This window comes from Vulpes lagopus, chromosome 6 (assembly GCF_018345385.1).
Source record: "Vulpes lagopus strain Blue_001 chromosome 6, ASM1834538v1, whole genome shotgun sequence".
Taxonomy (NCBI): domain Eukaryota; kingdom Metazoa; phylum Chordata; class Mammalia; order Carnivora; family Canidae; genus Vulpes; species Vulpes lagopus.
In genome coordinates this window covers 92,182,387-92,194,975 of record NC_054829.1, presented here as the reverse complement: position 1 = coordinate 92,194,975, position 12,589 = coordinate 92,182,387, and the positions used below count along the sequence as shown (strand labels likewise).

Below are 12,589 nucleotides of genomic sequence, written 5' to 3'. Positions count from 1 at the left end.
ATGTGACCAAATCAAGTGGGGTTTATGTGACCAAAATCTAAGTTTCAGGGTTTAGAGGGCATCAAGATTTTGGAGTTGCTGTGTGGGATTCTTAACAGAAGCTTGCAAGGCCATATAAGTAAGAGGTAGACCTGGAAGACTTCTTGTAGGAAATAAATAGGAAGGTCATGGCTGGTTTTCACTCAAACAGGAATTACAGGAAAAAACGATAAGGCTCCAAAATTATGAAGTACAGTGACTGCACATTGTGGGAGTGTAATAAGTGTCAAGATGTTTTACACATGGATAAATCCACATTTCCTCACAGAAAACCTGGGGAAATATTGTGTCCATATCTCCACTCAGTCACATGTTTGGGATCTATGTAGGGCTGAGCTTATAGGACACGGAAACCATTATGAGTCATTAAGGTGAAACTGGAGAAGAATGCATTACGACTGCATGAAGCAATAATATCATTTCATGTTCAGCCTGGAAAGAATTTAAAATAATATGCCATATGAAGTTTTCCCAAAAAACCTATTGTCATCTTAATCAGAGTTAAGAATTTTTAACTCTCAAGCCAAATGAAATCCTATAGATACCTCAATTCTCACACTTATCACAGTAGTAGAGAGAATATATTATAATGTTAAGAGGGAAGAGATTAAGACGGCTGGAGTCACTTTGACTTACTAGATTGAATCCTAACTCTCTCTGCGACTTACTATCAGTATATCCTCGACATTTTTTTTCCAACCAACCTCTGGAGGTCCCAGTTTCCTCTTCCTCATTCTTGGAATCAGAAAAGTATCTATTTCTTGGAAATACTGTAAGAACTAAATAAAACAATACAGGCAAATAACTTCAAAAAGTACATGGCATATAGTAAGTACTTAATAGTTCTTGCCTGGTTTTCTTTTTTGTATGTGCATCTCCCAACAAGATTCTAAGTGTACTTTGAGGTATTAATATATCTATAAGATGAATACATATACCTATGTAATAGGTAAATAATGTAATAGGTATATGTATTATTCATTTTATATCTGTTACCAAGTCTATCATATAGTGAAGTATTAAATAAATATTTGCTTAGTGACTAAATGAGGTTAGCTTGTCTTAGAAATATGAATCTCAAAGACAAAAACAATGCACATATGTCGTTTTTACTGAAGTTGTCTCCTGAGATTCCGTTAATTGCTAGAGAGGAGACTATTAATAGCTCACTGCACTTTAAATGCCTGTCTTTTTTTAATATTAGCACATCAATGCAATTCATATCCACAGCCTTGGGCACATGCAGAAGCACCACATTCATGTTATCAAGTACTCACAATTATTCACCAAAAAAGTAAAAATCTTATCGAAGTAAGAACTAGGAATAAATTATAGCATCAAAAGGGGAAATAAATTACTTATTTGGACATACTTTTATAGAAAATAACACAGATATTTTTTTTAAACAATGAAATTATGTTGAGTCTACTTACTTTGTATTTATTAAACAATGTACAAGGGGCAACCATTGCTGTTATAAACTTTGATACTCAATTGGCATCAATAAAAAAAAAAAGGCTGTGTTTCTTCCATCTATTAATTCTGCAATTTATTTACCCTGCAGAAAGACTTTTTCAAATTTAAAAACAAGTAGACTTTCCTGAAGAAAAATAATGTTAACAACTTTGAATGTCTTGAAACGGACAATAAAGTAGCATAAACCTAAACTCACAGAAATAGCAAGGGAGAATGCATATTTCCTGCTTTATAGTTATTTAGACAGTAGTCATGTGAGTATTTTGCTGCCTAAAAATATTTCTATTATCACATGATCTTATATGCTGGTTAGAAGAGAAACTAATAACATAAAGAATAATGATAATAGTTACCATTTGATTTTCTAAATAAATGTAATTGTGAAAGGTATTTTACATGCATAATTCCATTTAATATTCACAGAATCACTAGATGGTACGCTTCATAAAGACAGAATCATATCTATCCATTTCTTTATTCATTTCTTTTTTGTGTGTGTGATAGTCACAGAGAGAGAGAGAGAGAGACATAGGCAGAGGGAGAAGCAGGCTCCGTGCACCGGGAGCCCAACGTGGGACTCGATCCCGGGTCTCCAGGATCGCGCCCTGGGCCAAAGGCAGGTGCTAAACCGCTGAGACACCCAGGGATCCCTATTCATTTCTTTATTCATCAGTGGTCCCCAGTAGTCAGCACTGAGCTTGAATACAGTTGATTCTCAATATTTATTGAACAATTGGATGATCTTTCCTTTGAAGTAGGTTCTTGCTAGACAGCATTGTTTCAGTCTGCCAATGCTCCAGTATTACTAAGTGTACTACATTTGGTCAGCTCTACCCTTGTTTGGCATGGTTACTCTTACTTATGCATACTTACAGTGAGAGAATGCCTGAGGGAGGCCTTTATTATGTATAGCATATTGAGCCTAAAATGTCTATGAAAGTTACTGACAAAAGCACTGTTAATAAAAGTAAAGCCTACAAAAATCTGATTCTCATCTATACAAGTTGAAGGTTGGAAAATATTGCCATTAAACATATCTTAGCACAGTCAGGATTTGTTAAAAGCTCTTCTAAAATTACAGTATCACTCAATAAAATGAAGGATAAAGTAACCTCTAGAAGCCAGAACCACAAGGCTCAGAGCAGACTTACCAGAACGGTCACCACACGTAGAACCACTCCACGCATGTTATTCTCTAGTTTCTTGTCAGTTAGTGACCCATTCAGCCCTGTGACAGGATTCCAGCACCCAAGCTGAAAGGCAAAATAGCTTGGTCACTTTCCTGCCTGAACAACAGTCCACTCCCTAAATCTTTTGAAAAGCTGTGTGATATTTCTTGGAATAACTGGTACATGAAAGGGTTCTGCACGGGTTTTCTTTTCTAATAGCAAACAAAGCAATCAGAAAATCTATTTCTTGCTTTTCAGTATCATTTTATGGCATATTACAGCAGCCAACATGCTTTAGGAGACTCACTAAGGACATGGACTTTAAAAGGAATTATAACACACCAATAATTCAGTTCTGGTAATGCACTGAATTGGAAAGATAATAGCACATATAATTTAGTATAATATCTGTTCTTAATATATCAATTATTGCACAAGCTAGATTTTCTTATACTTTCAATGGTTTTAATTAGATACTTTTATTGGAAAAAACTACAAGATTTTTATAACAGTTATAAGGGTTACTGCTTTTATTTGAGGGGAAAAAATCATGTATTTGGCTTTGTTGTTCTCAAGTATTCACAGTACATACAACAATATAATTTGCCTTTTTTGTCAGTGCTATCAATTTCCTTGGAATATTTTGGCAGCAGCCTTTCCCTTCAAGTCTTGCAATGATTCACTGCTCTTTACACTCCAAATACTTGTTTAATTTTACATCCTTATGTAGTTCTTATGTGCTGTAATAACCAGGTCTGAGGGCTACCAGTTTTAAAATCACTGCCTGTAAATCACAACAGGATAAAAACTGATGACTCTCAATTCAGAAATAAGGAGGAAAAAAAAAGAGATATTGTGACTTGAGTTAGCAGATAACTCAAGTAGCAAAGCTGTAAAGAGCATGCTGTAATGCACATCTTGGGAAGAAATGCCACGCTATTAATTCTGATACTAAATCCATGAGCCTTCACTTTGGGAAACCTATTCCATATTTGTATATTTTAAAAATGTAACAGACCTTTAGTCATATTTGGAGACTGTTCTGATTGACTGAATGGTTTATAGGGACACACCCAGTTACTTGTGCTGCTTCCTCCTGAAGACTGATTTATTTCTTCTTATTGCATTTTGTTTGTGGGTTCCAAAGTTGCAAGTCTCCCTCACAAATAAAAGATGTCCGTGCTTCCAATTAAAACTCAAGTTTCTCTTTGAGTCCCCAAGAGATGTTTAATTAAGGAACCTAAAATGTACCCAATATGTCTTAAGAGATGTTACAATATAAAAAAAGCCAGCTTTTTCTGTATTAAAATAATTTGGAAAGGGCCGCCAATTATAGGTTTTAACTATAAAAGCATATTACATTCATTCATTGATATGTCATTCTTAGTTATCTAAAGAAGTCTAATTAGAACTTAGATCCAATTAGTAAATCCAAATGTGTTGAAAGTCTAATTATCAGAGATATCGTAGTCCTCTTGCCCAATTTAAAATCTTAGGAAATTCTTTTGAGCTTTTGTTGTTTTCTTAGATCAACCAAAGTCCATGCTCAATTACATTCCTATATATATATTATATATATATATAGGATATATATATAATATATATATAAATATATAATATATATATATATATATATATATATATATATATATATATATATATTTACTAACTTTTTCAAGAAGATTCTATTTCCTTAGACTAAATCCTGGTGGAAAAAGTGGTTTATGACATTAAGTGAAGACCTACTACACTATCCACCTTTTACAGTCGCATTACTTAATTCTAAGCTTAATGAGTAGCTTTTAAGACATTATCTTGTTCAAGGTAAATATGGCTAAGATGCCAAAGTAAATACAAGGATTTCTTTCTTTCTTTTTTTTTTTGTCTTCCTTGGTAAATCTACAGTCAGTTTGCCTAAATAAGTGACATCTATTAATGCTGACTGACTTGACCATAGCATTTTGGTGTATTGACTAGTCAAAATATTTACTACTGGAGTAACAATAAAACTTGCTGAGCAGTTTGTTTCAACAATGCTCTGTACATACATTTAAAAATATATAATTTCCAGCTTCTTAATTATGTCTTCCTTTAAACACAATTAAATATAATCCATGCTCTAAAAATTCTAAGGCACTGAGACATTTAGGACTTTAAAAGAATAATAATAAAACATTTGTCTACAGACCTGAGCAGTAACTTAAACATTTATATACACATATGATGTGTATATATTTGTTTCTTCTCACTTTAAAAAAATATTTGGCCAAATCCTCTCTCATATACGTTACATCATTTTCTCCTCTGCCTGATGGTTTTTCCCATTTCTATTTTCTATCTCTCTTCACTCCCCTTTTCTTGCTATTTGACTCACATGTCCTTTGATCGTAGCACTTGTAAAGTTGTTTCTGTTCATCATAACAGCAGTTGAGATTTTAAGATTGGTAATACCTTTCACTTAATTCAGTTCTTCCTATGTACAAACTCTAACAAAGTTAGCTGAATATTAGCTATGGACACCAAGAGCCAGGAATTTCAGAGACTGAATTTTGAGGTAGAGAAAGTTTAGAATACAGATGATCTAGAAATCTAGAAATAAAATATATCCATTTGTGACATAGCAAAATGAGATATAACAAAGAAATCAGGGCAGCCCAAGTGGCTCAGTGGTTTAGCACTGTCTTCGGTCCAGGGTGTGATCCTGGAGATCCGGGATGGAGTCCCATGTCAGGCTCCCTGCATGGAGCCTGCTTCTCCCTCTGCTTGTGTCTCTGCCTCTTTCTCTCTCTCTCTGTGTCTCATGAATAAATAAACATAATCTTTAAAACAAACAAAAACACAAAGAAATCAATCAGAAATTATAATAATACTTGTTTCTTATATTGAACAGAAGTACTTCTTTTACATTTTTTGGAATAATTTCTAAGTATTAGCCATGATACTGAGCTCCTTATACTTGATCTCATTTAAGCCTTAGAATAACTTTATAAGAATGTGTTGTTACAATCATTATTTTATAAACATAGAAACTAAGAGCTCATCTAAAGTCACATAACTACTAAGAGATGAAACTAGGATTTAAACTATTGCTTTTAAAAGTCCAGATTCAGTGCTTTCAATTGCAGTCCTGTTTTATAGCTTATGATTTTTTTTCATAAATATGATCTATTTGAGGTTGGTAGGAAATTTTTATTCCTATTTTTGGTCAAAATATTAAGGCTCAGAATTGTTAAGTAGTTGCCTCAAAACAGCAGCTGGTGAATTCATTTTGGCAAAACAATTGAAAAGGCAAATCATCATCATTTTTATCAAAAAAATCATAACCTGTACATAGTGCGTAGTATTAGGCAATCCTCTGAGGTCTTTAATTATAGTAATTAGCTTATCTCTCAAAAGAATATAATGAGAAAGGCAACATTATTATCTCCATTTTACAGAAGGGGAAACTGAGGATTGAAAGGTTGTGCTCCTTCTACTGTGTTATCTTTTACCCATTTACAGAGTCAAGAGGCATTGAGTAGAATAAGGAAAGTAGAAAAATGAAATGGACAAGAGATTCTCAAAAATATTTCTGGAAGTCTCTACTCTGTGTCACCAAATTACTAAAGATAAGTGTGGGACACATTTCATTTATCTTAAGGTCTGTTGATATTTCTCAAAATGTATACCAAATATAAATAGGGAAATAAACAATAGCAACACAGAGAGAAAATTTTGATTATTCACATCTTTTTGAAGGATTTTTCAAGTTTTAAGATTCCTTAATTTCTGTTCATAGCCACTTATCTCCCCGAGGTTCCCTTTAAGCTTTTCTGTTTGATTGTAATAGCCTCTTCCAATAATAAGCAGTATAAATGAGTTAGGTTCACACATTCAAATTGAATTTGTATCTACAACAGGTCATATTCCTTGCAGCATAGCAAGATTGATAGGTAGAGTGTTTGATTAAAAAAAAAAAAAAACCTAGAAGAATTTCATTTAAGTTCAAGTGTGAAGCTTATCTAACAACTTCTTTGGTTTCATTGTTAGAAATTCTATTAACCTGATTTCTCTGGATATCTGGAGAAGGTTGTTTCTGTCTGGTTGTGTTTTTGTTTTTGTTTCTCCACTCCCCCCTTTTTTTTAAACAATGAAGCTAGACACTAATAAAGATAATGCACACAGAATCTTATAATGCTATCTATTCAGCTGAGCACTTTCTAAGTAAAAAATAATAAAAGTGACCTCTACAACACATAAGATTTACAGAAAGTCATACTGCTGATGGCAAAACAAGATTCACTATCTCCCATGGTCTGGCAGTCTAGGAAAAATTTGGAGGGATTAAAAAATAAAGACGAATTCAATTTCCTTTCAATTACAGTGTATCGATTTCCTATATTATTTTCTAGTTTATGGCTGAAAGTCACTTTAAAACCTTAAAAATGCTTAATGTTTTAATTGTCCCCTTCATTGAAGCTTTAGCAATAATAATCTTGTAGCTCTCTGTTAAAATCACTGTAATATCTTGTGTTCAACAAAATGGTTGATGTATTTGCATGAGGAGAGTAATATGCTCCTAACATTATACGTTATGTCATTAGTAAATGACCAGGTTTTGGATATTTACCCTTTTCCTTTCAAAATCTCCTCTTTTCATTTGTGTGGGGCTTTAAAGGATGACGTTTGACTACGTTTTGCATCACGATTTTTCAGGCAGTGTTACAATGTCAAAAAAGAGCTGAACTGTTCAACTTTAATTTTACGCCTAATAGTTATACACTTTAATAACAGGAGTCAAGAGAGCTCTTAATTGAATACCAAATGGAATTCCCTACATTTATTAGCTTGTATTCATATGGAACAAAGGAAGCCTGGTTATAGTATCAAAGCTCCAGCTGCAAGACACAAAATATCACTGCACTGCAAGCTGTGTGCTGCCAGCCACTGCATTTCCTTTATTTGCTTCCTTAGCCTTCAAAGGAAAAAAAGGGAACAATAAGGCAAAGTAGCTGAAAGCTAACCATTTAGCAATGCACAGCATTTATTTGGTAGATATTACTTCTATAATGGGAGAGAAAATGTAAAAAGAAATACATATGGCAAGTTGGCTCAGATACATGTTTTATACAGTTAAATTGGAATGTTTTTCCTTTGATATATACAGGAATGTAGTGTGTCAGTAATTCCTCCAAATATATATATATTTTTTGGTGGTATTTCCACTTTTAAAACAGGTTCAACTTGTAGGACTTGCTCCCTAGGGGATGATTATTTCCTCCTAAGATTCTATTCCTAGAGCTTGGTCATTACTATGAAGTAGTTGATGTTCTTTAGATTATGTGAAATAGCCTTAGCACCTTAGGAAAAAATATCTGTGGAAAAAATTCAGAAAAAAAAATCACCTGATTCCACTGCTTACAGCATACATTTCCCCATATTGCTGCTGAAAACAAAATTTCTGTACCATGTAACAATGTACATGTACAATAAGATGAACTTAGCTGATTTTCACAAATGAAGAATAGAAACACAAGAAGCTATATATATGAAAAAATAGCCCAACGATGTTTTATGCCACCTTAATAACCACTCTCAGTTATCATCTGGCATTTAACTGATTTAATAATATTTTACCATTATTACAAGTTTTCCCTTTTATAGTTCTTCTTGGTGTAAAATTACTGTTACACTATATTTAGAGGCAATGTATCAGAGTGGCTAATATCAGAAACTCTAGAATCAGACTGCTTAGGTTCAATCAAGCACCTGCTCTGACTGCTGCTGGGCATGTGTGATTAGGCCTCAGTTTTCTCATCCCTCAAATGGGCATAGTAAAAGTGACTTCCTTGTAGGGTTGGTGGAATTATTAACTGACTTAATATATGTCAAATATTTAAAAGTGTTCTTGGCATATGAAGACTAAAGAAATGTTCATTATTACCATTTTTTAAAAATAAAATTGGCACTCATTACTTGCTCAGCTTCATCATTTGTAGTCACTTACTAGTTTCAGTGAGGAAGCAGGTCTCTAAAACTGTGGTTCTCAACCTTGGCTGCATGTTAGAATAACCTGAAAATTTTTAAAAGTTTTGATGTACCAGCCAAAATAGAGAACAATTAAGTCCAAATCTCCAGGGATGGAATCCAGGCATCAGTAGTATTTACAGCTCTCCAGGTGATTTCAACCTATAGCCAAGATTGCAAAGTACTTCTCTAACACTTGCCTTAATACCCAGGGAGTAGGAGTTCACACAGAATGGCTACTTAACCTTATTGAAGGAAGGCATCATTTTTACCCACTTTCTTTGCAAGAGCTAACTAGGAACACTTCCTCAAATAAGCAAGTAGTTTTATTTTTCTTGTTCTAAATAGGATGGGAGGTTAAAAACTCTGTGAGGCCAGAATGATGCCTACCTTGTCTATTCTTGTATCCGTAGCCCTTATTACAGTAGTGGTATATGGGAACATGATAGGTCCCAATAAATATCTGATAAATTAATGCATTCATTAGAACTCCTGTTGTTCTTTCTTCTCCCTCTTTTTCTCCTCCTCCTCCTTCTTCCTTTTTTTTTTTTTGTCTCTCCAGTTCAAAGTGAATGAAAAAACAAAGCATCCCCTATCTGAGACAATGTCCTGTTATCATATTGTTATCAAACCCTTGCCAATTTTTGGAATTCTTCAGAGTGATTTCCTTCACCCAAATTCTACTAGCTCTCCTTTTCTTTCTGATCAGATTTTTTTTTTCTAGAATATTCTAGCACTTAATGATTACAACCTGATAAAAGTTTCTGGATTTTCTTCTCTTTCATTCTTTGCTAACTCAAGATGTTTTAAAGGTAGAACCTTTATTTTAAAACCACATTAGAGTTCTTTCTTTTCTTGTCCATTAAATAGATAACCACTTAAAGTCAGGGACACCATCTTAACCATCTTTGTGTGCCCAGTGCCTTTTAGTGTTTTGCCTAAGTAAATTATTTATTTTTTTGAAATTACAAGGTTAACACATAGTTACAAAATGTAACATAAAGTATTTCTATTGGACTGTAGATCTTTGTTCCAAAACAATTTAAAATCTGAAGTCCAGACATGTCTTTATATTCTACTACCTCTTCAATGTTTCTGCTGATTTCTCAGTCACCTCAATTATTTAAAAGATTAAACTCATAATCAACCTCCTACCATCCATTCTTCCACTAGCCAGAAACTAGCAATCTGTCTGATAACTGCACACATCTAATCCATTGCCAATCTGCCAATTTCATCTCGAAAACCAAACTGTCGAATCCATTTAACTCCATCTCCTTGCCACCATCCTAGCCCAAGCTAACTTCATTGCTTTTCTTTTACAATCTTCACTCTACCTGTAACAAAAATGTAAATTTAGATATAATGTCGTCTGCCTAAAATCTTTCCACAGTTTTCCATTGTTAGCAAGAGAAAGGTCAAATTTCTAATGTGGCCAACCTAGATCTGTGTGATTCGTCAAATTTTACATTCACAATCTCATGTCACACCACATTCTCTCTCAGTGATTGAACTCCAACCACACTCATCTTCCTTCAGTTTCTTGAGTTAGATATAATCCTCCCATTGTAAGAATTTAAACATTGTTTCTCAAACATAGAGGTAAACCAGAACTAATAGGAAGTGAAAAGCAGAACAAACAGATAAAAACAATATGAGAGCTATATGCCATGCCAATTAAATCAGAATTTCTAGGCATGGGATCCAGGCATCAGTATATTTTAAAATTTCCAGGCAGAGCACCTGGGTGATTTAGGCAATTAATCTCGAGATCGAGCCCCATCACCTTGGCCTCTGCATTCAGCAGGGAATCTGCTTGAGGATTCTCTGTCTCCCTCTCTGTCTGCAACCCCACCCCACTCAGACCTACTCTCTCTCTCTCTAAATTAAATAGATCTTAACAGAAAAAGTTTCCAAGATTATTTCTAAGTGTCACCAAATTTGAGAACCAATGGTTTTCATTATATAGTTTTTCTTGAGTGGAAGAATCTAGACACCTGCCATTTTTCAATGAATTACTGAATCCATTCTTATTCATATTTTAGATCTCCATGTAAGCGTCTATAGGTTAGTGTAAACCTTCCCTGATTACCTGTCCCCACCCCCAGGTTAGTTCTTGTCCCTCCAAAGTAGTATCATGTCCCTCTCCTTCATAGATTAGCATTTATTGTACTAATTATCAGTAGGTTTCCATGAATTGAGGAAAAATTACTGTTTTTTGTCTCCCCACTATCTTCTTCAGTACATAATTCCTGGCACAAAGTGGGACTTCCATTTTTATTGAATACTAAGCAAATTTAGATCATGTTTAAATAGGAAACTTCATACATCTTGCAGTGATTGTTGATTATTTTTTAAACAATGCCTTAAATGAGGATCTCAGTAGATAGTCAAGATGCTATGCTGCCAGCTACTGAATTTTTGTTTGTTTTTGGAACTGTAGATTTGCAACTCTTATTCTTCCTAGGTGGAGAGAGAATAAGCTCTACATGATAAGATCAAGGAATGCTTTTCAGAAGCCTTCAATATGAAGAATGATGACATTACCTAACCCCTAGAGAGTAAAGTAAGTTGTTATTTAGTCTTATCATTTGAACAATTATATATCAACAACAGCAGCAGCAGCAATAATAGGAGTGAAACATAACCTATGATGGGTGTTTCTTATATTCCAAGACTCATTTTAAGACATGTACCTATACTATCTCACTAAAAGGAGAACCACAACATATCCATGAAATATGAAGTGCTGAAACTTTAGGGGGATAAAATGTTACCAATCTAGGAGGGGAAAGCCCTCTTCATAATGCAAAATCCTCTTGAAGAGTAGCTCCTGGTCAAAAACCTAAGAATGATTTTTTAGGCCTGAAAACAGGCTATTAGGATGGCTTTACCTGACAGGCCTATTGAAGGCAGTTGCAGTCAAGAACTCAGGTCCCTTTGGCTGGCCATATTTTTAGTCAGTATCTGGCTGCTTAGCCTAGGAGCCACTTTACTTGGGCATTGGCCTTCCCCCAGGAGTCTCTGCTGAGAGCCCACTGGTTGAGGGAGGGGGCAGCCTTGAAGATACTTACTTGTAGTCTGAGTTTATACCCAGAGCTTTTCCTAGTCTTTCCCTTCTTCCTTTCCTCCCTCCTCACCACTGCACCAGTCCATAAAACTGCAGGGGCCTCAGGGTTTGCTCCCCATTATGTGTTGATACATCTGACTCTCACCTGGTGTCATTCTGCATGAAAATAAGGGGCACTGGGGGAGCCAGAACCTTCCTTCCAACTTGCTTTTCCTAAGTGAATAAAGGCTTAATTGACTTTCATTTTGGCTTGTTTTCTTAATTGACTACTCCCACATCCAGCAGCTCAGCCCTTGACATTGCTTACTTTATAGTGACGTGACAGTTCACATTTATTGAAGACTTCCTACGAGGCAGGTATTGTATCAAAGTCCTGGATATTATTTACTTTTCTGCCTTAATCCTATTAGATGGATACTATTAATTATCCTAATTTTTAACAGATGAAGAAATTGAGGATTAGAGAGATTATTGACCTGTTCCAGATTACTCAGCTCAGAAGTGAAATCATCAGGATTTGAACACAGGCAGTTTAGCACCAGAAACCACTAGGTGATTCTGACCTCAATCAACAGGATAATTTTTCAAGAAAGAATAAAGCAAAGGGCACATGGACAGTTCCAATGGTGTTTGAGTGCTCATCTTCTAAGAATTGCTCTATTTGTGTTTTAGGGTCCTCAAAAAACTAGAATTTATTTGCATACCCTCTTTTTTTGCCTCAACTATTCAAGTTGGGTTTCTGTCATATGGAACCAAAAGATTTATAGCTAATTACATGGAAGTTGTGCTAGGTTTTGTGAATTTACTCTATAACTACGTCAATGTAGAA

General features: G+C 34.6%; 1 protein-coding gene across 2 annotated transcripts in view; it reads right to left on the bottom strand.

The window, feature by feature from the left end:
* Window positions 1–12,589, bottom strand: part of GRID2 (glutamate ionotropic receptor delta type subunit 2) — a 1,439,737-nt gene that overhangs the window by 346,776 nt on the left and 1,080,372 nt on the right. For both annotated transcript variants that reach the window (XM_041760141.1, XM_041760142.1), the window contains one exon: window positions 2,667–2,768. In XM_041760141.1, coding sequence (XP_041616075.1) covers window positions 2,667–2,768 — 102 coding nt within the window. The remainder of the gene's footprint in view (window positions 1–2,666; window positions 2,769–12,589) is intronic.